The following is a 26,593-nucleotide window of genomic DNA, read 5'->3' on the forward strand; positions in this document are numbered from 1 at the left end:
AGCATCATTTAGTATAAAATAATTTTTATCGTTCTTGAACACAATCCACTTTTTACAACTACTCCTTTTCATGAGTACATAAGTAACTAACACAGTTATATTACAAAATAGAATAATGTTTATATTTATGGTGTATTAATGTAGTCCTCTTAGACTGGTATATGGCAGATTTTGTAACTTAAGGTGTTGACATCTTTTCTACGACTCCTTGTTTTCAGAGGGCAAGTTGTGGAGAAAAACACCAGGTGACACTTTAGCTGACGAGTCCATTTATCATCAGTTCTACACAGGAAATAAAGAGCCATGTAGAAATCAGAGTTTGTTGTTTAAATTGCAACCTCCAGCAAAGAATAAATCTCAGAGGACTAATTCAAAATCTCTTTTAAGAACCAATCAATTCCCGACATTAAATGCAACGCTTGACGCATCACAAGGTGGTTATTGTCTTCCTGAACCTGCGGGAAGACCATCAAAGGGTCGACCAGATTTCAGCTTTGACCAGCTTAAGAATTCATTGGATTTTAGTCAGGTTGATTGGAGTTATTTTTACAGTGCTCAAAAGTCATGGTCCATTAAAGAAAAGTTGGAATACATGTTCGGTGTCATTCATAACAAGTTTGAGAAGCCTTTAGTAAGGATGCAGGCATCTTTTCACTTGGGTTACTACATGTGCAGATACAAAGAAATGAATAAAGTGGAATGCTTTAGCTTTATAGGGAAACACATGAGCATGAAACATGCAAGGTGCTACAGACAGTTATACCGTGATCTGGGGTGCTATCGAACCCTTGCTCACTGCACAATGCCATTGAGGAACATAATAGCTCGTATTAAGTATGTTCGCAATCTCATAAAGAGCCAAACCTCAGAAGAAAAACGGCTCTTGATGTTTCCGCCGAACAGCGATCCATATCAGTTTCTGAAAGCCTATGAAGAGTGGTATAACTTGAAGGAGAGTGCTGTCTACCAGTTAGGCCTTCCAGACAATAGGTGTTGCACCGGTGTAATTGAACAGTATTCAAACAGAGTTTTGATGGATGTTACGAAAGAGGGCATGTGGATATTAGAACATTTTTTGAACAATTCTGCAGAGGAGGACAAATATGTGCTGATGTATGACAAAGGGAGCTCTGGAAATTGCTTCTTACTACAGAGGGAGAAATCCGGGAAATTTTCTTTAGAGGACGATAAGTTGGAGTGTCTCAAAAACATTGAGTCAGAGGCTAAAGTTCACTTACTTACGATCAAATATGTTTACTGAAGCCAGTCATATTTATTGTATTCATCAAAAAGAAATGTTTGTCGTTATAAATATTGTTCTGTACGCATTGAAAGAGCAGATATATTTCTTCAGGGTTCTTCAGACGAGACATATGACAGTTCCGAGGACAGTTTATATGCCATCATACACTGTTGGGAGCAGAAACGCATTTGCTCTTTTTCATGTCTCCAAATGTGTACATAACTAAGTACGTTAACGCCTCCTTATATATATGGAAAAAATCATAAGTTGGACACTTGTTGCAGAGCAGCATGATGCTGTTTATACCAGATATATTTTTGGGGTCGATCAGTGTTCATCAGCCATATGAATTCTGATGTTACATGTGTTTATTACCGTGTAACGTCAGTTATTCTGTTTTGACAGGAGAGGAAACCTTGTGATTGTTGGCAGACACTTGCGTCTTTTCCTGTTTCTGGATGGTTTCTGAAGTTTGGGATTAATAATTTCATTGACAGTCTACTGACGTTATTTTTATTAAGTGTATTCTGGAGAGGGATGTACATTTTCTTCTGTTCATTGATCATAGTCTTCATAGTTTCTGGTTGGATGTTCCTTAATTCACCCGTATAGTTATCTAAGCTTACTTCGGTTTGTTGTTATCTAGATGAATTTCCTTCACTTAACACACTGTATTTTAAACAGACAAAGTTTTCTCCTAGTTTGAAATGTTTGAATCCACGCGCAGTGAACCATTTGACAGTTCTAAGATGGAAATGTTTGGTACAATTCAAGTTAAGATTATGTATTAAGTTTTCACATAGTCTAAAGATAACATTGCGGAGTCTTCTGCTAGTTCATTAAGTGTTCACATAGTCTAAAGATTAACTTAAGGGAGTGTTCTGCTTGTTTATTAAGTGTTCACATAGCCTAAAAATTATCTTGTGGTATGTTCTGCTAGTTCATTAAGTGTTCACATAGTCTAAAGATTACCTTTTGGAGTGCTCTGCTAGTTCATTAAGCTGATTAATTATACGAATAAAATGTTGAACGTTTGGTATTACTGGATTGATGATGTAACTTGGAAACCCAGTATTCAATGTTCCACATCATTTTCCAGCTTTAGCTCTTGTTCTTTTTTTAATAATATTTTATATTGTCTACGTTTCTAAGAAATAATAAACTTCATATTTGCTGTTCTTTTCACTTAAAGTCATTATTAAAAATGAGATCACAACTGAAACTTGATCTGATTGAAATCAGATCTCCGATTTCCTTTATGAAGATCAGACGACGACCGCTTAAGGATCGTGTTCTGGTGACCTTTGAATTAGCCAATGGAAATGCATCTTTCAAATATCTGAAAGTGTATACAAATTTTCGGTACAAAGTCATGCTGTTCATCCACACTGCTTAGTCTGCAAAGGCGAAGATATAAGACTTCATTTGATTGGTTGATAAAATTAGCGATCATGATAATAAGATAGGTTACCAGAACATGACCCTTAAGCGGTCGCTGTCAGATCTTCATGTATAACATTGGTGATCTGATTTTAATCAGATTGACTGAAACTTAAGTGGAAAGTATTTAAACTCCCCATCTATTTCCACCCACCTCACATCCACCCACTCCCGATATGTGTAACGTTTTTCCGCAGCACTAAATAAATAAGCCTTATGATAACGTTACATTAGATTCTCCGGTTACACAGACAATAGGACACAATCGCTTGGCAGTTGTGATATAATGAATTTCAAGCTTATGGGTGCTGAGATATACCTTGTATCAGAAAACTCGGCACTGCAAATGTAGGTTGAAAGGTTCAAATGATCACGGTGATCTGAAGTTTCCTACTTCAGATGTTTCAGTTTCATTTTTATTGTTTTTATTTTTTTATTTTATAAAAAGAACATATTTCATTCTTTCTTGAATGAAATAGATAAGCAGCCTCGTTGCTTTCTGCTGTTGACAGTGTTAAAGACAATAAAGTTTAAGCCATGTAAAGAGTCGTTTCTCTCTTGATATGTGAACAGTTCTATGATCTATCAGTTACATCCATTTCTATTAGTCAGTCCGCTTGAAAATATTTTTGTTTCCAGTTAAGAAATCTAGTCAGTGGAGTGCTCAATTTTTTTACTGACTCAGTATGAGATGTTAAGGATTCTTGAGCCTGATCTGGGTCTTGCAAACAATAAAATATCATACCATTTTAATAACTTGATGGCTTAACAAATACTAATTTGCCTAGAGAGCTTTATTTTCTTTTAGGTATATCGTACTTGACTATCTGGTAATCAGTGTCAAGTTAATACATGTGTATTGTACTGTGTGATATTTAGCTCGTATGCACTAAGTGTAGGGGGGCTCCACAGTATTTGTTGATGTCCTTCATTGACGTAGACATCGTTGACGCATGAGTTATCACATCAACATTTATTATGTTTAAGCGAACATTTTAGATAATTTTGCATGCATAGTGATGAAAGTTGATTACTGGATACGGGCTGAGAAGTATTAGCTACCATAATACAAAAGTACGCAACTGTACCCTACTTTTCAAGCACCAATATTAATGTAGATCTTTGACGCTCAGACCAGTTTCGAAGACGCTTGCACAGAATGAGACTTAACATGTGCAAACATTGTTAGGAGAACTACACATACTGAAAAGTAGGTCACTGTGAGCTTCTTTTCAAGCTCTTAACATATACATTTTTGTGACCATCGCCCACATTATGTTGGTGCTGACTATACACCTTAGAGCGTCCGCCGCGGATGCGGGAGGTCGTGGGTTCGAACCCCGGCCGAGTCATACCAAAGACTTACAAAAAATGGTACTAACAGCTGCCTCGCTAGGCGCTCGGCATTAAGAGGTTAGTGTTAGGACTTGTCGGCCTGGTGTCAGGATAATGTGACTGGGTGGGACATCATCCTACATGCCTGCGGCATGATGCCTCAGTGCTAGAAATCACTATAAACTGCCACATTGCAGACATCGTAGCGATATGACCGAAAAATTGTTACAGCTACGTTAAAAAAAAAAAAAAACATAATCAATCTCTCTCTCTCTCTCTCTCTCTCTCTCTCTCTCTCTCTCTCACACACACACACACACACACACACACACCTCTTAGAATTTACTCCAGATGCAAATCCCTGAGTTCTACTGAAATGTTTAAGAATTGTAAAGGTGCACGAAGGGGAGGTAAAGGCTTTTGGGCAATTTTCATTCAGATTGATAAATATGCTAGTACTAGATGCCATATAAGGTATTAATAATGTTTGTTTATGTAGCTAACATGGAAAGCATCACTTCCTTGTGAAATGTAATTTGCCAGCCGATCGATTGTGAATCTGGGGTATTTAAAAGTAGTTTTAAAAAAAGAAAGAATTATGGCATATTTGTTATGATATTTTCATAAACTTCGGTTTTGCACAAAACTTTAAATTCACCGAAGCTGTTGCCAGTTTATCATCAATACTTGTGGGACAAAGTCGAGTGTTCCTAATAACAAGTTATTTTCTTTACTCCGTGGGCATTCTGAGGATGTTTTAATACCGATTTCTTTATAAGATTTTTAGCTTTGGAGCAGGTTGGTGATGAATTTTGGAACCATTTTCAAAATGATCGCTATGCAATATCCTTTTTTTTTGTAATATCTGTTTACAGAAGTATTTGTCATTTATGTGCGGCAAGTCTTGCTTGATATTAAGTTAAAAATGGCGGACTTGCCAACAGTCTTATTGTACTGTGGAATTACGTGTTTACACGAATATTAGGAATGAATTGGTTGATCGTGCGGTATTATACTTAGAAATACAAATTGACACACCAGTTAGGTCGATGAATGGGCGATCCAAATGTGTAATATTGGAACTATTTTTAGTTACCCGTATGCAGATAGACGGCCAAGACCACCGTTGTGATGGACTTTTATTCCACCAATAATTAGTTATCCCTCACATCCATGCATTGACTTCAACAAATAAATTGCACACATTTATTTTGATCAGTATTGATACAACCATATAATAATCTAAAAATATAATAACTCCATCACACCTTTGATAGGCTCTTTCACATATTTTTTAAAGGCTTACTGTATTTAGTACTTTCATACATATTCGAGATAAAAATTGACCCTGGAAATTAGATCACCAAACTGTTAGTTTGTCGATCACTACACCTATATCTTGGTTAAGGAAGGGGATACTGCTCAGACAAGTTTTTATTTCCAGCTTTCATTGTCATCTTTTTGCAGTATCATAACCAGATTCTCAGTCAACCCAGTATCTGCATCTGAAGTTTACACCATAACGATCACTTTGTCATCCATGTGCATGAATTTTCTTACGCCAGTCCACAAACTCGATCAAAGCCAAAGCTTAAATTGTTTTGAATGAGGCCTAATATTTGCTTGACTTTTGGTTTTGTTTTTTTGGGTTGGGGTGGTGATTATTATTTTTTATTTTTTTGGGTTCTTAACTTGGCAGATAAAATATAGGTCAGTAAAATGAGGGTTTCTTGTTTAATAAGGCTTTGATTGAAATCTCCAGCATTATTCATTACCATTCGCTTCCTGATCATACCGTTCAGTGAGCTTACCGTATCGACCCGTCGTTTATATGTGGTGTGTCTAATGATTTGTTACCAGTGTGCGGGGCACATTTCTGATTTGATTTGTATTAAACTTCTGATATGAGCTTATATTGTCGAGATATCAGCCGAGTTCGATAATGAGTTTGATCTACATCATCAAAAGATCTCTGACTCGATAAATAATCACAGGAGGCAATACTAATTTTCATTTCCTAGCCAGACAAGATGATGCCGGGAAAATGGTCATAACATGTGAATTTTTGTTTATTTTTCTATGTAAAAATTCTGAAAGAGACATGACATTTTATATTCTCGACAGTGATATTTAGCTGTTGACGTTAATTGCGCTTGAGAATTTTCTCTCATTTGAGTGAGCGAGATCCACGCATATTCAGGAGTTGCGGTTGCGTCTGATTGGCTGAGATTGTCATCTCCATGAAAACCACATTTCTGGCTCGATTTTGTTCAAACTTGGCGTGTGGGTGCTTGCCGTTCTGATTATAGAAAAGATCGATAACGAACGAGGTTTGCACAAAATGTATGAGGTGTTCGTGCATCATATTGGCTGAGCTTGATAACTTAGGGGGCCTTATTATCTGATTGTGATTAGACTTGACATGTTGGCTTATGTAATTAAAATCTCGTGCAAGTTAATAATGAATGAGATCCTTGCATACTAAAATGATACAGCATCAGATATACAGAGTTTGTGTCATCCTGAAAACTATGATCCTATTTTGATGTAACTTGAAATACATGTTGATATAATTAAGATCTTGGATGATATCGGCTTTGAGCAAAACTATTATAACGATAAGCTGATTTCTATCTGATTGGCTGATCTTGCTGCCTCTTGAAGAAGCCTTATTTCTCATCCGATTTAAATAAACATCTGAAATAAAGGCTTGTATCGTCAATCTCTCAGATGAGTTCGATAATAAATGAGATCCATGCAGACTAAGGAGGTGATCTTCATCTGATTGACTGAGCGTGATATCACTTTGAAAGCTGCACTTCTGTTCCAGTTTTTATAAGATGCGTCCTACATTATCAATTACTCACAAGAATTTGATAATAAGCGAGACCTACGGATATTAACCAGGCTATCTTCATGCAATTAATTGGCTGGACTTTTGCCAACATTGGGCCCTTTTTTTCTGTTATGAATTGGACTAAGCTTGATAAATGCAATGATATTTAAGTCATTGAGATCTCGAGTAAATACATATATGAACAGGACTCACGCATATTAATGAAATGATCTTTACCTGATCCTCTGAAAATGGCAACAATTAGCGACACTATGTTGTATTCATGTTTTATTGTGAGCGCGATCTTTTCTTATTAATGATGTCACCTTGCATCTGATTGGATGAACTTGATACCATAGTAGAGACCTTATTTCTGCTCTGGTTTTAGTCATTCTTGGTAACTAGGCAAATGTTATGAATATGTTTTATGATTTAGGCATTATTTAGTACAAAATGTGTACGCTGTTGAACATTATTCATCTCGTTTTATACTTTCCACTACGCTCTTCTGACGGACAGATCCTTATCATGGAGGATTCTTTGATTTAAAATCATGTCAGCTTCCGGGACACTGTTGATTGAAGAGGCGTGAAAATAGATCTGTGCGTGCATCCAGAAGAGTACCTCGCCACTATACCAGTAATTTGTCACAGTGACCAACTTTTGTCTCAATAGTGATCATTTTCATTTTTATATGTTTCTTGTAATTTTGGCTGACCCAGTTGACTGAACAGTCGTTAAACTGTAAGTGTATGCACCCGGTGGAGTACTATGCCGCGATATGAAAATTAGATCACATTGACCTAAATTGTACACTAAAGCAAATATATGCTGTTTTCACCCTGGATGATTAGAGAGTTCTTCGGAATTTATTGTTGGTACAGTCGATCTGGATATAAGCATTTATTCTTAGAAATAGAGCATCGCCAAACTAACGAAAAGTAGCTGTGACGTACATGGAGTACTTGGTTGTCCTTGTCATGGTTCATAGCCATCATTTATCATTGTGATTGTGTGCAAATGCAGAATTTTCATTCAGTATTTAAAGAAATGGCGGCTAGCATTTGCTCTTTTCTGACGGCTTCATATATTATCTTTTTATTCATGAAGGCAAAAATACTTGTTATAATTAAGTGACAGTAAGCATGTTATTTTTATGTTTAAAAAGATTATCGAAGCGGTTTAAATCCACATATGTTGCTTTATTCACCCCCATATGTCATTTTTATTTGAAGTTGTTTATCTTAATCTTTTTTTAGTTTTCATTGACATCATATTGCTAGTGTCTAACTGACCTGCCGTTAAACCCATTGCACATATATGCACATACATATGCATGCTAAACCCATTGTATACCTATGCGTACATCCATCCCGTATCAGAGAGCCATTGGCAGATATCGGGGCCATTGTATTGTGGATAATTACAATTATTTTCCGTAAACCGTTTTCCATTGATGTACCTAGGTAATCTTTACTTTTAACCATTGGAAACAAAAGTCGAAAGATATTATGTTCTTATCTCGCCAAACATGCAGGTCATAAATTTGTTATAGCATATGGTCTATAGCTAAAGTTAATTTGTGAAAGAATAACAAAATATTATTTGACTCTCTGAAATTGACTTGTACATTTCTACCCCCAGAATCAATTAGTCCCTTACCTGCCCATTATGCAGCCAGGCACACATTTTGGTCAAGTACTTGCTGCCGGAAACATTTTCCCTCTAGTACACGAGTGTAATCAGTTCCCTGTTTAATGACAACGTATGCATATCACATATGACTAAAACTATTGCACGAATACTTGACCTTTGATCTTTATCACCCCTGAAATAAATGGGTTCCCTCATCACCTTAATCGCGAACACCTTTCAAGTTTGGTGAAGGTTTGTGGACAAGAACTAAAATTGTTCTGTGCATGCCAAAAGCAAACGAACTGGAAGCGAAAGTCAACGCATGATATGCTCTGTCTAATGGCAGACATATAAAATAGAACTTGATTGTAGTCGACACATGTTCAGAGTTGAAGATATGTGAATTAATCAGTTATTAAAGGCCATGGGCCATGAAAGATTGCGGACCTACCTGAATTGGTTCAGTTAAATTTAGTATGTTTATGATGTTTATTGTAATATGAGTGTGCTCAAATTCGCGTATTTTAATTTTGGAAATGGAAATGTTTTCGTTATGGAAATCGATTAAACTTGTCTCACAATAAACAATGAAATTGCTTATGTATATTCATATAAAGGATTGTTGTTGTTTTTTGACAAGAAAATAACTTGATGCAAACCTATAGTTACTTTGTGAAACATTCCCAATACTGCTGCAAATCCTGAGAGTGAGTTTTCTTAAACACGACACACTCAAGACATTTAACGGTTTTAGACTATTCACACGATCCACTTTCACAAACAGTCAGCGATGTGAATACAAAAAAAAAAAACAACAAAAAAAACATTTTTCAGTAAAAAAAAAAAAGCTCACCCACCCACCCACCCCGAGTAAATTGCTTTGTTTCTAACTGAACCAATTCAATGTAGATTTTTATTTTCTTTTTTTAAATTTTTTGCCCCATAAAGTGAATATTAAAGACAGGTTTGTTATATGTTCTCCTTGATTTTTTTCTTCTAATCAGTGAAAAGCATTACATTGATTTCTTATGGTCTTAAGGAGAATCATATTGTTTAATTTTTCGTGTGTGTATCCAAATCATTGAAAAAGAAAACATGCGCCAACATTGCAAGACACCAGGTTACAAACAAACTTGACCATATTTTGACATAAAATAAGAACTTCATTTTACCTAGGTGAGAACAAATAATATGGATAATTGTCATTGTCATTGTCAACTCGGATTTTACAATTTGATCAATTGTAACTAACATGTGAACTTGTAGTGTAGAATTTTAAAGCATTATAAAATAACGTGCAATCAAAACTATGTCACAGATCATCAAGATGCCTTTCGACATAAATAGAGATTTTGGACAGACTTTTTATATTTCCTTCCATATGATTAAATTACCCAGGCTTTTCTTAAAATAACTGAGAAACAAACAGAGTGTTGGAATTTGGTCTTTTTTTTTGGTTTGTTTTTTTATAACATTTCTAACTGTCAATTGCAATAATTGTAGATTGTAGGTTGTATTGTTATGTCTGTCAAACGCCAATTGTTTCCATTATTAAGAAACGTGCTTCCTCTTAAAAAAAATGAATGACTGTTTACATGTGAAAAATTGCTTCTTCAAATTAGGATCAGGTCTCTAACGACATGCATTCACTCATCACCGACTTTCATTGCGTTTTGCTTGTTTTGCTTTCAAAAAGATTGCATGGAAATATTTCTGTGGCATTGTGTTTTTGGTTTTCATAGACTGGTACTTTGCAAATTGTTCGTTAGTCTCTGGACCGTACATTTGCGTGAAATCTTCATCTTCCGTACAAAATCTACATTTGTTTAACTCTGTAACTGCTTGATCTATCTAAGGCTCCTTGTTTTCAGAGGGCACAATGCAGAGAAAAGTCCGAGGTGACATGTTGTGTAGCAAGTCCCATTATCTTCAGCTCTACAGAGGAAATAAGCAGCCATGGAGAAATCAGAGTTTGTCACCCAGATTTGTTCCTCCAACAAGTAATATTACTCGCATGGATATTTTGACGTCATTTTTGGGAACTAGTCACCGCCCAATCTCTAGTATCAACTTGGAAGCATCAATTAGTGATTGTGATATCGTTGATCCGGAGGAAAGACCTTTGAGAAGTTCTTACGAGTTGATTAGCTTTAACCAAATCAAGAACTCGCTAGATTTCGGTCGAGTTGACTGGACATATTTTTACACTGCTCAGAATACTTGGTCCCTGAAGGAAAAGTTAGAATATTTTTGCAGTATTTCTCACAGCAGATTTGAAAAACCTATTATAAAGATTCAGGCAGCGTTTCATTTAGGCTATTACATGTGTAAATATTATGAATTGGACAGAATCGAGTGTTTTAATGTTATACAGGAACACATGAGCTTGAGCCATTCCAGGAAATACAGACAGCTGTACCTGGATTTAGGAAACTACCGAACTCTCGCCCACTGCACCGTATCCTTGAGACACATGATCAATCGAATTGCCCATGTTCGTAATCTCATTAAAGGCCAAAGTCAGGAGGAAATACAGTTCTTGATGTTTCCGCCAAACAGAGATCCGTATCAGTTCCTGAAGGCCTATGAAGAGTGGTACAACTTGAAGGAGAGTGCTGTCTATCAGTTGGGTCTCCCAGACAACAACTGTAGCGCCAGTGTGATTGAACAACACACACAAGAGATTATGAAGGATGTAACGAAAGATAGCATATGGCAGCTACAACACTTTCTGAACAGTTCTGCAGAGGAGAATAGATATGTGTTAATGTTTGACAAAGGAAGCTCAGGCAACTGCATTTTGCTGCATAGGGATGAAACAGGCAAATTTTCTTTGGAGGACAGTAGGTTGCAGTGCCTTCAAAATGCGGACGCATGTGTTAAAGTGCACTTGCTGAGAATCAAGTAGAAGCACCGCGTCCAATTTAGTGTGATCCTAGCAAAAAGTATATTGTTCCCCCAAGGCAGTATCTTTAAAATGGGATGGGTTCGATGTAAGAAGGTTGTTTGTTTTGCTGAAAACGGTCAGTTCTCTCCTTTTTCGGTGAAAAGTTGATTATTTCATCTGGAAAGAAAAGGGATGTTTTGACTGAACCATGCGAACCCCTGGATTAGGTACTGTTCTTGTGGAGAACAGTTAAGATTGTGTCACCATTTCCATTTAGGCACTCCATTAATAACCTGAAGAATTACTGTGAATTATACTTGCATATTACTTGGAGGATTACTGTTAAAAAATGTGTTGCCGTTTAAGGATTACTGTGATTGACATTTAAGTAGGTGTTGAAGGATGACTATTAGATGCACCGATGATGTACTTTTTGTTCTTTGAAACCAAAACTACAAAAGAACCCACTTATACAGAACAGGCAAACATCAGTATTGGTATAATGTGAAGCATGGTGATGCAGGGTGTCAGCGAAATTTTACTTGCTCTATATGCGTGAATTAACACGCATACAAGGAGACTTCAAGGGGATAAATTATGTTAAATATGAAAACTAAATCATCTTGAGAGCCTACATCCGATTCGCTGAAACTACGCGTCTCATCTTTCTTAGTGATTATTTTTAAAAATATGTTGTAGAACTTGACTTTCACTGTCATATTTTCAAAGAAATATTATCAAAACAATATAAAGTACCTGTGTTACAGTGTTTTATTTCTCTCAGATTTAAAAAAAAATTCAGATTTTCTTATTTTGGAAATACCGACTTTTTTATATAAATAGTGTGTATTGTCTTTGTCTATATCTACCCTACTAATTGCAGTTATATGTCTTGGGCTGTTGTACCGATTCGTGGTGTGGCTATGCATTACTTAATGTTTTCTTTAAAGTGACTTGTAGGTCTATTGTGTCAATTGCTTATTACACACATCATATTATTAGCATACTGATGTGAACATTTTATAATTTTCTATTGTGTCACTATAATAAATTATTTTTCGCTTTCGTACTACATATTCTCCTACAAGTGATATACGTTCTAGATGTTTCTGTTGTGTGTATATGAGTACCTTTGCAAAGGTTGCCGTTTCATAAAATACGGTCCACAAAACATGTTGATTCCAAATTGTTCCTGATTCCTTTTCCTTGGAAGTGCTTAGTTTACAGTAGCATATTAAATTACTGCATAAGAATATCAATTGATGTTATCCTTACCTCTGTGTCGTTGATGGCTGTTTAAACTTCCTTAGAGCTTCTATTGCCAACATCTTTTGTATACCATTTGATCAGTCCAGATTGTTTCACATTTTTACAAAGGTAGTTAATCTACAATCTCGAAATCACTTTCATTTTTTCTGCAGTTTGACAGTAAATTTTGAAAGTTACTGAAACAATCCAAAATCATAAAAATTGTTTAAAATTTGTGTAAAGGTCTTAATTGTAAATTCATATATTACAGGTTGCACCCTTTTTGGAACACAAACGGAATTTATATGCAAATTTACAGGATAATGTTTATGATTGAAATAAATTAAATGAGTTTGAACGGCTTGTGCAAAATCGCATGAAACCATTTAACACTCTATATATATTTGCACGTACTTCGCCGTAGTTCACTTGAAGCCCCGTCTTCATAATGTGTCCCATTTGTAGCAATGTTATGGTCATGAAACCCATTCAGTTTGCTATATAATATCACTGGATATTAATTGAACGATTTGAATGTGTTTCATTTGCTTAGCTTCTGTTGCTCCTATGAGTATAGTCATATAGCCCTTTAAATTGGCTAAATTAAATTGTGTATTATCGACTTATTTCGTTGTCTTTTGGCTCTTCTGTAATAAGAGCAGTTAATGAATACGACGGTTTGATAGATGCTATATTAGTTCGTTTATTAGTTTTATATACGGTCACACCCTGTTATGACACATCCTTGCTTGTAGCATACCTCGTTAAAATATGGTATTGCTTTCAATGGAGTACACTTCCGTGATTTTCAAGCCCCATATTACTGTGGGGCAACCCATGATTTATATTTTTTACAAAAGAACAAAAGAACTTTCGATTTTTAATGTTACCTGCAAAACTAATGTTAGAAAAATATTAGCAAAAGGATTCCTTAGATAATCAAGAAAAATATATAGCCTTTTTCTTAAAAATGTTTGAAAAACAGCTTCACTTTCCTCCTTGGTATTGTAATAACAAAATGGAATCAAGTGTTTCCTTTGTTTAAATGGAGTCGCTTATCACCTTGTTACAATAAGTTGCTTTGAAAACTCTTCACTGTTTCAGCTGTGTGTTCTGTTACAAACATTTGTACGAATGTTGCCAACGACAACAATGCAACATTAGTCAACATATGATTGGTAAAGAAAATTTTCCTAGTACACATTAATGTCATCTATGATCTTTTATTTAAGCGAAGAATAATCTGTGTAATTATTGTACGCATTAGTTCATATTGACAATATAAAAAACTGATTATTATCTTGGATGAGTAAAGTGTAATTTCGTAGTTTGTAAATTCTGATGTATCAATCAACATCACGAGTCCGAATGATACAATATATAATTCAGCAATTTGCGGAGTCACACCTGGTCTGGGATACAACAGCTTTATTGCTGTGAATATTGTGCACGAGTGGCCGAGTGGTCTAAAGCGCTCTCCGTCACGGATCACTGCCATCTCACCTCTGTCTGCGTGGGTTCGAGTCTCGGGCTCGGCCAATGTGGATATGTGAGAAAGCTTGCCGGTAGCTTTTCGTGGGTCGGTGGTTCTTTCTGGGGTTTTCCCGGGTTCTTCCTCCACCATTAATAATGGCCGCCAAGTATAACTTATCATGTGCTGAAAGTTGGCGTTAAAACCCTATTAGAATAACAACAAGTATTTAAACAGCTTGTGTATGTTTGTGTTTGTGTGTGTGTTTTACTATTATCTGTTTCTTCACTACTACCACAACAACACCCAAAAATGATATGTAGCCTGTCCATAGGTGAGAAGAATTATCCATTTCTTTCGTTGAAGAGACTCTACACATATCGGGTGCTTGAATCTTCTCTGACAAAATTTGCAATAATGACTTATGTTTTCGTATATTTTTCACGGGTTACTATGCCACCAAATAGGTCTGTGTAGATAAAATTTGTCACAAACATGCATGCTACATTCTTTGGGAGGAGGTCAAAGATATTTTGCAGCGTTTGGATTGAAGCGGTGGGAACAGCAGTACATTCAGTTAGATAGTAGAATATTTTCAGTCGATAACTAAGATCTAATTAGTTGGTGATTTTATTTCTTCCTGCCATATAAATTTAATATTTCTACTTCTATACAATGTGAAATTGTAGTGAAAAGTTTTATTATGTAACAACTTTATTTTAGTGTAAGCATCCTTGTTTTCAGAGAAGATGATGTGCAGAGAAAATCAAGCCAGGATTTCATCTAAATTGTCCAGACAACCTTCTTTCTACAAAGGCGTTGATCATCCCAGTAGAAATCAGGAGTTGGTACTTGTACTTGATCCCGCGGCAAGGACGCATTCTCATATGCACAGCATGGTGCCATATACTTTACCTAATCAGCACCAAAACGTTGACGCTAATGGTGTTCTTTATCTTGATGGCTTTCTTGAATTTGAAAGGGACGATGGAGCACGAACTTTCTGTGAGTTACTGAGCTTAAACAGACTTGAACGTTCGTTGGATTTCAGTCCAAGTGATGATTGGAACTATTTTCAATCTGCTCAAAACTTATGGTCTCTTGAAGAGAAATTGGAATATTTAGTTAGCATATGTCATGCTGGGTGTAGAAAGTTAAAAAAGATTCAGTCAGCTTTCCATCAAGGTTATTATCTTTACAAATACGCAGAACGGGACAGAGAGCAATGCACAAACTTTATTCAGAAGCACATGAGCCTCAGCCAGTCAAAGAAACTGAAGCAACTTTACATGCAACTTGGATGTTTTCGAACTCTTTCCCACTGCACGCTGTCTATAAGACATATTGTCAACCATATCACCCATGTGCGTAATCTCATTGAAAACCAAAGTATGGAGGTAAAACAGTTCTGGAAATTTCCACCGAGCAAAGATCCTTACAAATTCCTTCAGGCATACCAAGAATGGCATCATTTGGAAGAAAGTGCAGTCTATCGCATGGGGCTTCCTGATAACCAATGTGATGTAGATGTTATCAAGCAACATACGATGCAGATTTTGACAAATGTTACCAGTGATAGCATATGGAAGATTGAGCACTTTTTAGCCAATTCGGCAGTAGAAAATAGATATCTGGTGATGATTGACAAAGGGAATTTGGGCAACTGCTTCATTCTGTATAGGAATAAGTCAGGCAAATTTTCTTTAATGGACGATCGGTTTAAATGTCTGCAAAACGTGGAATCAGGGTCCAAAATACACTTGCTTACCATTAAATAATTTCCAGTCTAATCTTAAAGATGCTAGATACAGGAGGTGTATTATCCCTATTGTGAAGCTTCGTGAGTGTTAAGAACTTCGTTCAAAGATTTTCTTCACTGACAGCAGTGGATAAGTTGTAGAAAGAATCATTCTCTGAAATGAATAAGCTACTTAAATGGAATACAAGGCTATGATTGTGATTGAATTGTAAAGAGATGTTAAAATAATCTAAAACTTATTCAGTAATTTCACCATAATCGTCATTTTTCATCTTCAGGAGTTGAGATAAAGTATTTGTGTTGGCGTCTTGTTAGCTATAGGACTAAGCCCGGCGACGGTGTTGGCATATATAACACCACTGCACCTCAAACATTTTTTGTTCATAGGTCCTAGGCACCAGCTTGGAGTAGGTTTCAAAGCACTTTCTCCTACTGTAAGGGGCTAACGGAACTGACTTTGTAGATAATCTACACCTGTTGTACCTCCTTGGTTGGGTATTTGCGTTTAGCTCAGGTTTGCCGCACACTATACATGCACATTTTTATACCTAAAATAAGGAAACTTGATGAGATTGTGCATCTTCACTAGTATTAGTCCCTCATCACACAAGTAGGTAAATGTGACCAATATTTAACGCTTCATTGGTTTTGGTTAAAGTTTTTGTTTATCTTTCGAGCTCTGTTTTATACTAGACTCACAGCATTCGAGAATTTCCGGTATTTCTGTTAGTACCACACCCTTACAAGAAAAGAAGGTCACTCTAACATACATTTCATATTTTATTGATTGTTACTTTTTGAGTTTAGTTCACGGCCAAATCCGTTGTGGGCATACATTTCTAAGAAATAATATTATACATAGAATTGAAAAATTTGGTGAGGGAATGCTCCGTGACGAGAAGCGCTCTCTCGCCAGAAAACTGATTTTTCGAACTTTATCTTTATTGGCACCTTCTAAACACCATTGTGCTGATTTGCCGTCGAATATACATATTGCACTGATTCTGGTTATCTGGTGGGTTTTTTTTTCAGCTCAAATACAGTAGCTCGATTTTAATGCTCTGGAAAATAATGTTCTTTTTTATACCCTGTCACATCATGTACATCTGTCTGTTTTTTTTTTTTTTTAACGATACGTCAGTATGATACTAGCTGTATGGTGCCGATTAAAAGTTTAACTTTTACAAGGATTACAAGCAAAGTGAAAAATAACTACTGCAAAATAAGTTTTGTCCGAAAAGCGGCCAGTATTTTCTTCTCACTTTAGACACTATAATCAGAAGTAATATGAATTTCAATGAGATTTACGCGTCTTTCTCCAGTTCGACTGAGCTTATTAGTTATTACCACTCAAAAGACACGTATTTCTGACGCGATTTAGATCAGACCTGAAAATTGGCTAATATCATCAAGATATATAGTTTAATTATCAGCGAGATATATGCATGCAATATTGTATCTGACTGGCTTTTTTAACCACTTCAGAAGCGGTATTTTTATTATAGGATTTTCATCAACATTTGCGAAGAGGCTTGTATCATCAAGCTGTTAGGTTTTATTCCGAGTTGGATTTATGCCATTTTAAGAGGTACATCTTGTACTGATTTGTCTGAACTTGTTATCACTCTGGAGACCAAGTTCTGGTCGAAATTTTCTACAACTTGATACGTAAATTTATATCATCATGGTCTTGTTCAAGTTTTATAATAGTGAGATCTGTACATATTTGTGAGTTGATTTAATCAGATTAGCTGAGCTTTGTACTGTTCTAGAGATTATAATTTCTCAACAGAATTCGATAAATTGTCACACATACGTTGGATCATTTCAGTTATAGGTGACATATATGCATGTTACGACTTAAGTTTTGGAAATACTTTCTTTAAATTAGAGGTCTGCAAAATAAGTGCAATCGACTTGATATAAAGACTCGAGAGATATTTTACATTGGCTTCTGTTATTGCAACACCACACAAATCTGCTTTGTGAAAGAGCCAACTATTAAAATATGTAAGTCAGATGGGCGATATACTATGTTGTTTTTTGTTGGGGGAGGGTGTATCTTGTTTCGTCATTAACATTAGAACTCCTTAACAAATCTTACTTTAACCGAAGCAAACTTGATGACTTCATATATACTTCGTATCAGTTTGTCGATTTAAGACATACTTTTTGTATGTATCGTATGTCCAAGGGAAGACAAAGTTCCACTTCTGAGATTCAAACCGTAAACTTCCAATGGAATATTTTAAGAAATTTCCATGAGTTCTGATGGTTCACTATGATCCATATACAACACGTAGATGAAAGACAAACTATTGATACATCTTGCATATTATGCAAGTACCTTTTCCTAGATAGTTATAATGTGGATAAAAATGTGGTCATATCACCATCTCTGTATGTCTGTCTGTCTGTCTCTGTCATGTGAGATGCTCATTACATCAAAGAAGGATGCTGTATTCCATGAAATGAACCCAGAACTGACCAATGAAAAAAACAACATATTGATAGATATAGCTTTTTGCGTCGTTTGCTAGAGTTGTTGAATCTGAGACAGACTGATGGTCAAAAAGAATATTTGTTTTACATAATATCTTTTGTTTGATATTAAAGGGATTTATTGTGATTTGGTGCATTGCAACTGCATGATCTTATTTACTGAAATAAAAGTTCAAAATTTGTGTGTTGATAAATGTGCACTTGAATATATTAATAAATGTCTTTTATACTAACTACCACTCATCTGAGCAGAGCGAGCACACACTTAACTATTGAATCCAGAGCATATCTGAATTTAGTCTTCAATCAACGAAATGTCTGACTGAAAATTCGTTGTGTTAATATGACTAAGATAAAATTTTGGCATATCGATTTATATCTGAGCATACCCTTTTATTAACACATTAACCCCTGGTGACGAGTTTACGTGGCAGGAGGTAGTATCCTACTGCCGAGCTTTGTAGCATGATACACTAAAGTGGGTGGTATTATAGAAAGGTAGACAGACGTAGCTCTACAATGATGCCAAATAATCTGGACGTTCTAGTTGCACTATAAAATACAGAGGGAAAAACCGTTTTTGGACCCGATTATTTTTCCACCCAAAATTCGCCCGTGGTCGGAATCCGATTTTTTGTCCGGATTTTAGACTTTTTGGTCTCACATCTAAGGCAGACTGGTTTGAACTGCAAACAGACAGATGAACCTTTGCAAAATGTAGGATAAGAGGGGCATTTGGAATAACGAGTGGTCTCAATACGAAAATAATGGGTCCGTTAAGCAAAAAAAAAAAAAAAAAAGAACTCCAACTGTTACCCTTCTGTCATGCGCGAGCCAAATAGCCAATGAAAAACGATGTTTCTAATACAACTATGCATTATGTTATTGGAAAATCACCGGGAATTTGATTTATTAGGATTTATTCAGAAATAGCTTTCAAAATGTGTTTCCTACTCGAATTTCAGGCGAAAAGGACAAAAACCTCCTGGGGTTAATGTGTTAAAAAGAATAGTACAATTGACAGCAGTGCTTCGGTTTTTACATGATGAAAAAGTAGTCATACGTATCACATTATCATACATGGAATGATACTTTTCAAAACATTGTAATGAAACTTCATCCAGATTGAAAAAAGTTCTTCTCTACGACGAATGTTCTTAACGAAAACTTATTAAAGCGACGCCTCTTCGACACCTGACACTTAGATCCCGTTTCCTGACCATGATATAGCCGGTATGTTGTTTGATGTACGTGTGAATAATAACAATCTACTTTTTCATTGTTATTACTGTCGATAACGTCAACTGAGCAACAAACCAGTGGCTACAAGAATATCTATGGACTTTACTTTATTTCTTTCCATTTCGTCTTCTTACTATGCTCACATATTATTACTTCCTAACAACTGATGTTAGTGAGTTGTCGTTTCGATGAGGTCTCGCCTAGATTGGTTTTCTTTTGGACCAGTTTTCGTGTTACGTAAAATCGCTTAAAATGTGTTGTGTCCATTTGCTTGTGTTATTCTTAGCTGAATATATGCCCCCCCACCCCACCCCCAAGACTTCGCATAGATTGCTCAAACAAGTATGGGGAAAGTTGGTATCCAGTTTTAAAATTTTATCAAATATGCATAGGTTGAAGATCATACACTCCTTTTATCAAATAAAGATAATTGTATGCTAATGAGTGAATTTTGTCATTATGGCACAGGTATTGAGGTGACATCGGTAGAAGATAGAAAGCATGCGCGACGGTATCAGTGCTCAAGTTTTTCCAAGTCAAATACAGTTGAAATACATCATTGTACGAACACAGTTGGTACGCTGGGTTTTGCTTCATTTTGAGGGGCTGGGTGGGTAGGGGATTCTGAAAACGGCACAAGCAAATTGTCTAGCACTCATTAAGATATATTGTTAAAGTAATCTTTAGATAACTAAACACCAGCATTTGTCCGCAGTAATATTATTAATTAATGATAAACAGGGCATATATGAATCAGTTAAGTTACGATTTTCTGTTCGCGAAGGCAAAACTTATAGATCCAAAGTTAATGCGTCTCAAACAACGCTTGTCAATCTCCTGTCGATAGATAGCACTGATCTTGAAAGAAAGACCGTTCTCACTTCACCCCAGCCTACCGAACTTAAAACATCATGAGACTTAATAGTGGCATGACAGCAGCCAAAATGTTTTGTAACAAGTAGGCCTCCCTTTCCAGATTGTAGGACATTTGAAGGACATACATCAGACCTGGGCTTGTCAGCCGATGTCACAGAATTGAAACCCAAGTCCACAGGAAGAATGACACGATGGGCGAGAACAAAATTTGAAGGTATGTGTAATATTCATTTCCTGGCTGTGAGGAAGTAGAATGAAGTTCTTAATTTTGTTGGCAACTGACCTCTCGGAATTAATGAAATTGGCACTTTTTATTCTAAAGAAAAATATCATAGAAATTGACAGAAAATATTTAAGTACCTTGTGAAAATGTCATTAAAAATCAAGAAAAATGTTGGAGTTGTACCGATTTGAAATTTACTTTCACGTTATGTAATTGCAATTGACATGGTGGTCCCCACGATTGGATAAGGTCTTGTCCTGTGAGCAAACTTCACCTGTTAAAATGCACTCAGGTAAACGTTTCACCTGCATATTTGATTATACTATCAGTTTACATTTGCGATATTCGTTACGGGATAGTCAATTAACATTCTAATAGCTGACTTTTTATAAAAAAAATTTTTTACTGTCCTAGGTAGTTTTCTGCATGTTGTCGTCATTCATATCTTATTTAAAGGGACTGTAAATCCAGGATAAGAACTGTAACATGTTCAACAGCTTACCAAGGTCAGGTAGCAGATATTATTTTGGCCAGGACTTGATAAGATAGTAAACCTTCCAGCATATTTAATCAGTATAACTATTTTGGGGTATGCTATACTGATTGCATCTATTAATAACGAAGCTATGTTGAAGAAGACTCTTTAAAAAGTTTTTTTTTCTTTTTTATTTCAATGCAGTTTGAATGCTTTTATCTTTTACAAATATGCCATCTTTTGAGGGCCGTACTGTGGAAGAATGTATTTTGCTTTGAACAAAATTAAAAGAAATACGTCACGACTGACAACGGAGCAGTGTCAGGTGACTGAATAGAATATTATTATTTATACTATTTTATGTTAAACCTATGACCTTCTGAATTCTGCAGGGAATGTTGTTTTAAAAAGAAAATATTGTTCTCAACTACAAATACGACCATTAAAATTCTTTTAAAGAGTAAAATGTAAGTTTTTAGTGTATGAAGATGGATCTTTCACAGCAGTCATTAATATCAACTAAAGGTAGCTCATATCTCAAGACAGAGGGAAGAGTAAGCTTTCTCGGTATTATTGGAAAATAGTTGTTTGATTCGATCGGTAGTGAGATCCTTTGTACGTTACACTAATAATAATAATAATAATAGGTGTTTTCAAAATCATGATCTTTTGATTTTTATAATTAGTTCAGCGCTGCAACAGTTACATTAAGTATTTCTTTTTGTCGAGCCCACGTTAGTGGTAAGCGAGACACATCAGTCACTTTTCGAACGGTGGTAGTGGCGTTTTCGACAGTTTATTATTTCATTTCCTAAGATTGATATATTCTTAACACACGTGGTGTCAATCACTATGACGCTAAGACACCTTATTTTACGACATCTTGCTCGTTGCTATGTCCTTGGATTCGATGCTTTAAAGTTTTGGTCAAAGTACTTTTAATAATTTTTTTTATTTCCTAAACCTCAAGATGAATTCTTTTAATATTGGAGATGAATCATCATGATGTTAAGACAGTTCATTCGGTGGCTTGCAGGCCTTAAGGCCATTGACACACTACTTGAAAATTGGCATTTAAATCGAGATTCATGTTTAAATTTGCGTATATTTCTGAAAGCCATTGATTTTTTTTATTTTTGCTTGGGAGGAATAATTGTGAAACTAAGACAGTTAAATATGACGCAGTTTCGCCTCTTTGATATTCGGGTCATGGTCACATTCATAGAAAATTTGCTTATGTGGCTGGTTAATTGTTTGGATTTTTTATGCTTATATTTCCTAAGGTTTTGCTTATATACTGGATGAATTATTATGAACTTAAGACAGTTCATTCTGCGACACGCTCCCTCAAACATTTGATCTTGGTGTCAAGGTCAAACGTTTTAAAGGGATGCTGTGATTGAGGGCTCGACATGCAGATCCCGGATTATTTGTTCCTAATTTTGTACTTTGCATTTCTGTTCACAGAATGGTTAATTCATGACGAGGGAGTTGCTGTAAACTATTCCATGACTCCGGCCCAGTTAGGTCAGTACCTAGCGCGGTTTTATGCAGACATCAAGGCCAAAGACGGGAGACCCTTCACAAAAAATGCCCTCCGTGGAATGAGAGCTGGGTTACAGAGAGCTTTCCGCGCTCCACCGTACAATATGAACAATGTCAATTTAACAATGGATCCACAATTTCAGACAGCTAACGAGGTTTTTGAGAAGAGATGCAACTATTTTTCCAGTTTGGAAAATCATCCTCCAATTTTGAAAGAGGATCTTGTTAAGCTTGCATGTTATCTTAATCCGTATGAATCTCCAGTGAAATTATTACACACGGTTTGGTTTTTGCTGTGCTACTATTTTGACCAGCAGGGCCGTGACCGACTGAGAGAATCAAGCAAACAATCTTTCCGAATTGCCCTAGACGCCAGTGGTCAGCTATTTCTTGCAATGATAAAGGAAGGTCATGTGGACCAGACTGGTGTTCCTGCTGCAAAGATAGCTTACGGTATCCATCCAAAAGATGACACCAAAAGTTTGCCTACAATCTTTAGGTTCTACTTATCAAAGCTGAACCCAGGTTGCGATGCCCTTTTTCAAAGACCACGTCAATTTAGAACACATCGAGAGATGGAAGAAAGTGCAGTATGGTTTGAAAGAATACCAGTGGGAGCCAAGGCCATCGGCTACTTGATGACCTTAATTTCAGAGAAAGCAAACCTTTCGAAGTTGTACACCATCTTTTCAGTTAGAGCAACATCTCATAACATTGCAGCTATTTCTCGTTTTCCACGCTATTCAAAGATGCACCCACATCCACTTAATATCAATATAAGCCATTAATGATATTCAAAATATTAAAATTTATTTTAAACTAAAAATGACCTACTATTGACGACAAAGAAATAACAAGGAGCTGAATCGAGGAAGACGACATCTTTGTTTGTCTTGGCTAAGATAAAGCGTTGAGTAATGGGGAATAACAGTGTTATTATAAGTGTACTCCTTTCCGATATAATATATATCACAGTCTCAATGGTCTTTATTTTATTATTCTGATTTATAATAAAAGATTTCCTTTCCATGAGTGGAAAGAAGATGGTATTTGTCCAGAAGAAGTGTAGTAAGAGAATTTGTTTAATATCATACATGGATTTTTTAGTTGAACGTAGTTGTACAGCATTTCGTTTTTTAGAGGCATAGACTGTTATCATTTTCTAGAGCTCCTTAGCAATATATTCGACTGTAACTAATTGTTTATGTGAATTGTTGAGCAAAGGACTTTGTACATGGTTTATTCTCAAAACTACAGTTTATCATATAATGTCTCCAGAGTGGTATATGCATGAAGTTGTGAATAAGAGTAGCCAGTAAAATATATTATGGAAAAATGAATAAACCTCGTTTACATCTCTTCATTTTTGTGTTTATATAACCCTGGTAAAGATCTCCAGAGTAAAATTTGTTAGAGCGTTGAAATAATTAAAAATTCTCACATCTCATATGGAACTATAGCCAGACCTCATCTACTTCTTAAAAAATTATAAGCATCATAAAATGTAAGTTAATCGTGTATGTGGATGGATCTTTCCCAGCAGTCTTCAATATCAACTAAAAGCCACCCGTATCTCAAGGTAGAGGGAAGAGTAAGCTTTCTCATTACTGTTGGAAAAGAGTCGTTTGATTCGATCGGTAGTGAGATCCTTTGTATGTTACACTAATAATAATAATAATAATAATAATAACAATAAGTAAATAATACAGCAGAGCACGAACAGCTGAAAAGCATATGACAGTCAAAAACTAATAGCAGACGTGTAGTAGTAACTTGGACATCGGTATCAGGCCTCAACACTCGTCGACACGATTAGTAGGTGCTGCACCCATTTATAACTACGCAGGAGATTATGGCAAGGGAATAGTAGACATTTGCAGAAGAACACACAAGTAGCAGTGGGTATTTGTGGCTATACAAGGTTTCAATAGCTTGGAACTTTTAATCAGTGAAACTCATCACAACTTTACAAAAACATACAGTGAGCAAATGAGCAGCAGATCTCTCTCATATATATATATATATATATATATATATATATATATATATATATATATATATATATATATATATATAATTCTTGAAAGTTTGCAGCCTTATCGTCAAGACTGAACAAAATCTTTCTCCCATCCCATATATCGATGAAGTTACGAATGAACAAAGGATGTGTGGTGTTTATTGGCGCTTGTAAAACTATACCCTATGCCAAATGTTCCTGGTTCAGTTTTCTATTACTCGATTTTGTTCTAATTCTAATTATTGAATCTTTTTAAGTTTATCCTCACAAAGCGTGCTTCTGCTGAAGTACTTTCAGTGATCGGAAATTATTTTTGACTTAGTACCATAAAAATAAAATACACAACGGAGTTGTTGGGATAGCATTTTGTATTTCGCTCGAGTATACGTTGATATCAGTGTACTTGTTTTCAGTTTAGTAATTAAATATAAACTACGAAACAAAAGTCATATATTTTCGTAATAATTGCCTGAACATTTGTTGCACCTTCGAAAAAAGTGGACCTGTTGATTCAACTCAAATTTCACACCCACATTCCTTGCATATTCGATTCAGAGTTCGCATATCTGATTAATAAAATATTTTTTCTACCCTTCCACATCACCAACACACATATAATCTTCGACTGTCTCAGAAATAAGTTTGTAGTTTAAAAGTTAAAAACAAAATAGCTGGTCCAGATTTGATAAAGTCTTTATTTGAAATACGAGAGTGAATAATGATGTTTGTTATCTGTATCATGTCAGTCAGACTGAGTGATGAGGCTTGTTATCTGTATCATGTCAGTCAGACTGAGTGATAAGGTTTCTTATTTGTATCGTGTTAGTCAGGCTGAGTGATGAGGCTTGATATCTGTATCGTGTTAGTCAGACTGAGTGATGAGGCTTGTTATCTGTATCGTGTTAGTTAGACTGAGTGATGAGGCTTGTTATCTGTATCGTGTTAGTCAGACTGAGTGACGAGGCTTGTTATCTGTATCGTGTCAGACTGAGTGATGATGCTTGTTATCTGTATCGTGTTAGTCAGGCTGAGTGATGAGGCTTGTTATCTGTATCGTGTTAGTCAGGTTGTGTGATGAGGCTCGTTATCTGTATCGTGTCAGTCAGGCTGAGTGATGAGGCTTGTTATTTGTATCGTGTTAGACTGAGTGATGAGGCTTGTTATTTGTATCGTGTTAGTCAGACTGAGTGATGAGGCTTGTTATCTGTATCGTGTTAGTCAGGCTGAGTCAAAGTTAACATGGATGTTCATTTTTATAATCTATATCATGTCCAGGTGCATAGTGAGGTTTGTTTACTTATATAATGTTGGTCGGTGAATATTCAGGTTCGTTATCTGTATCGTGTCAGACTGAATATTGAGGTCTGTTTTTATATGACATCTCATAGTGGATATTGGGCTTCGTTATCTTGTCATATCAACAAAGAGCATGCACGATTCATTGTATCAAGTCCTAGAAATAGGGCCAACCCCACTTCCCACCCCACCCAAGATGACAAAATGAGCTACATACGTAACCTCTCTCAAACACACGCAGGCGCGCAGACATACACACACGCAATTTCTTTTGCAACACTTGAACTGAAACTAATTTAGATTTCATTGGTTTGTTTGCTTGCTGATAGTTTTGTCAATATTTCTCTTTATTTATCCCATTTTTTTTTGTATATTCAAGGATAAAAATTTATCCTCGAGTGTTTCTTTGATTGATTTTGTTTCTTTTCTTTTTCTTAACAGATTTAAGTTGATCTTTATTGTTGGGTGATGCCCTCAAGCAGAGATTTGGTTCTTCAACTAAATTTCTTCACCTACCTACCCACCTACCTACCTACCTACCTACATACCTACCTACCTATCTA

General features: G+C 35.8%; 1 protein-coding gene across 13 annotated transcripts in view; it reads left to right on the plus strand.

The window, feature by feature from the left end:
- LOC149775629 (uncharacterized) overlaps positions 1 to 26,593 on the plus strand; it is a 194,377-nt gene that overhangs the window by 72,926 nt on the left and 94,858 nt on the right. For 2 of the 13 annotated variants that reach the window (XM_089944305.1, XM_089944304.1), the window contains one exon: positions 219 to 2,421. The exons of 8 other annotated variants lie outside the window; for them this stretch is intronic. In XM_089944305.1, the coding sequence (XP_089800431.1) occupies positions 219 to 1,261 (1,043 nt within the window). In that variant the 3' untranslated portion in view covers positions 1,262 to 2,421. Of the gene's footprint in view, positions 1 to 218; positions 2,422 to 10,360; positions 12,130 to 14,839; positions 18,551 to 20,574; positions 20,689 to 22,639; positions 24,076 to 26,593 lie in introns of those variants that run through there. 3 more of the 13 variants (XM_089944309.1, XM_089944307.1, XM_089944306.1) reach the window with 3 other exon arrangements.

This window comes from Sinohyriopsis cumingii, chromosome 19, assembly GCF_028554795.1.
Source record: "Sinohyriopsis cumingii isolate HCF-2022 chromosome 19, ASM2855479v2, whole genome shotgun sequence".
Taxonomy (NCBI): domain Eukaryota; kingdom Metazoa; phylum Mollusca; class Bivalvia; order Unionida; family Unionidae; genus Sinohyriopsis; species Sinohyriopsis cumingii.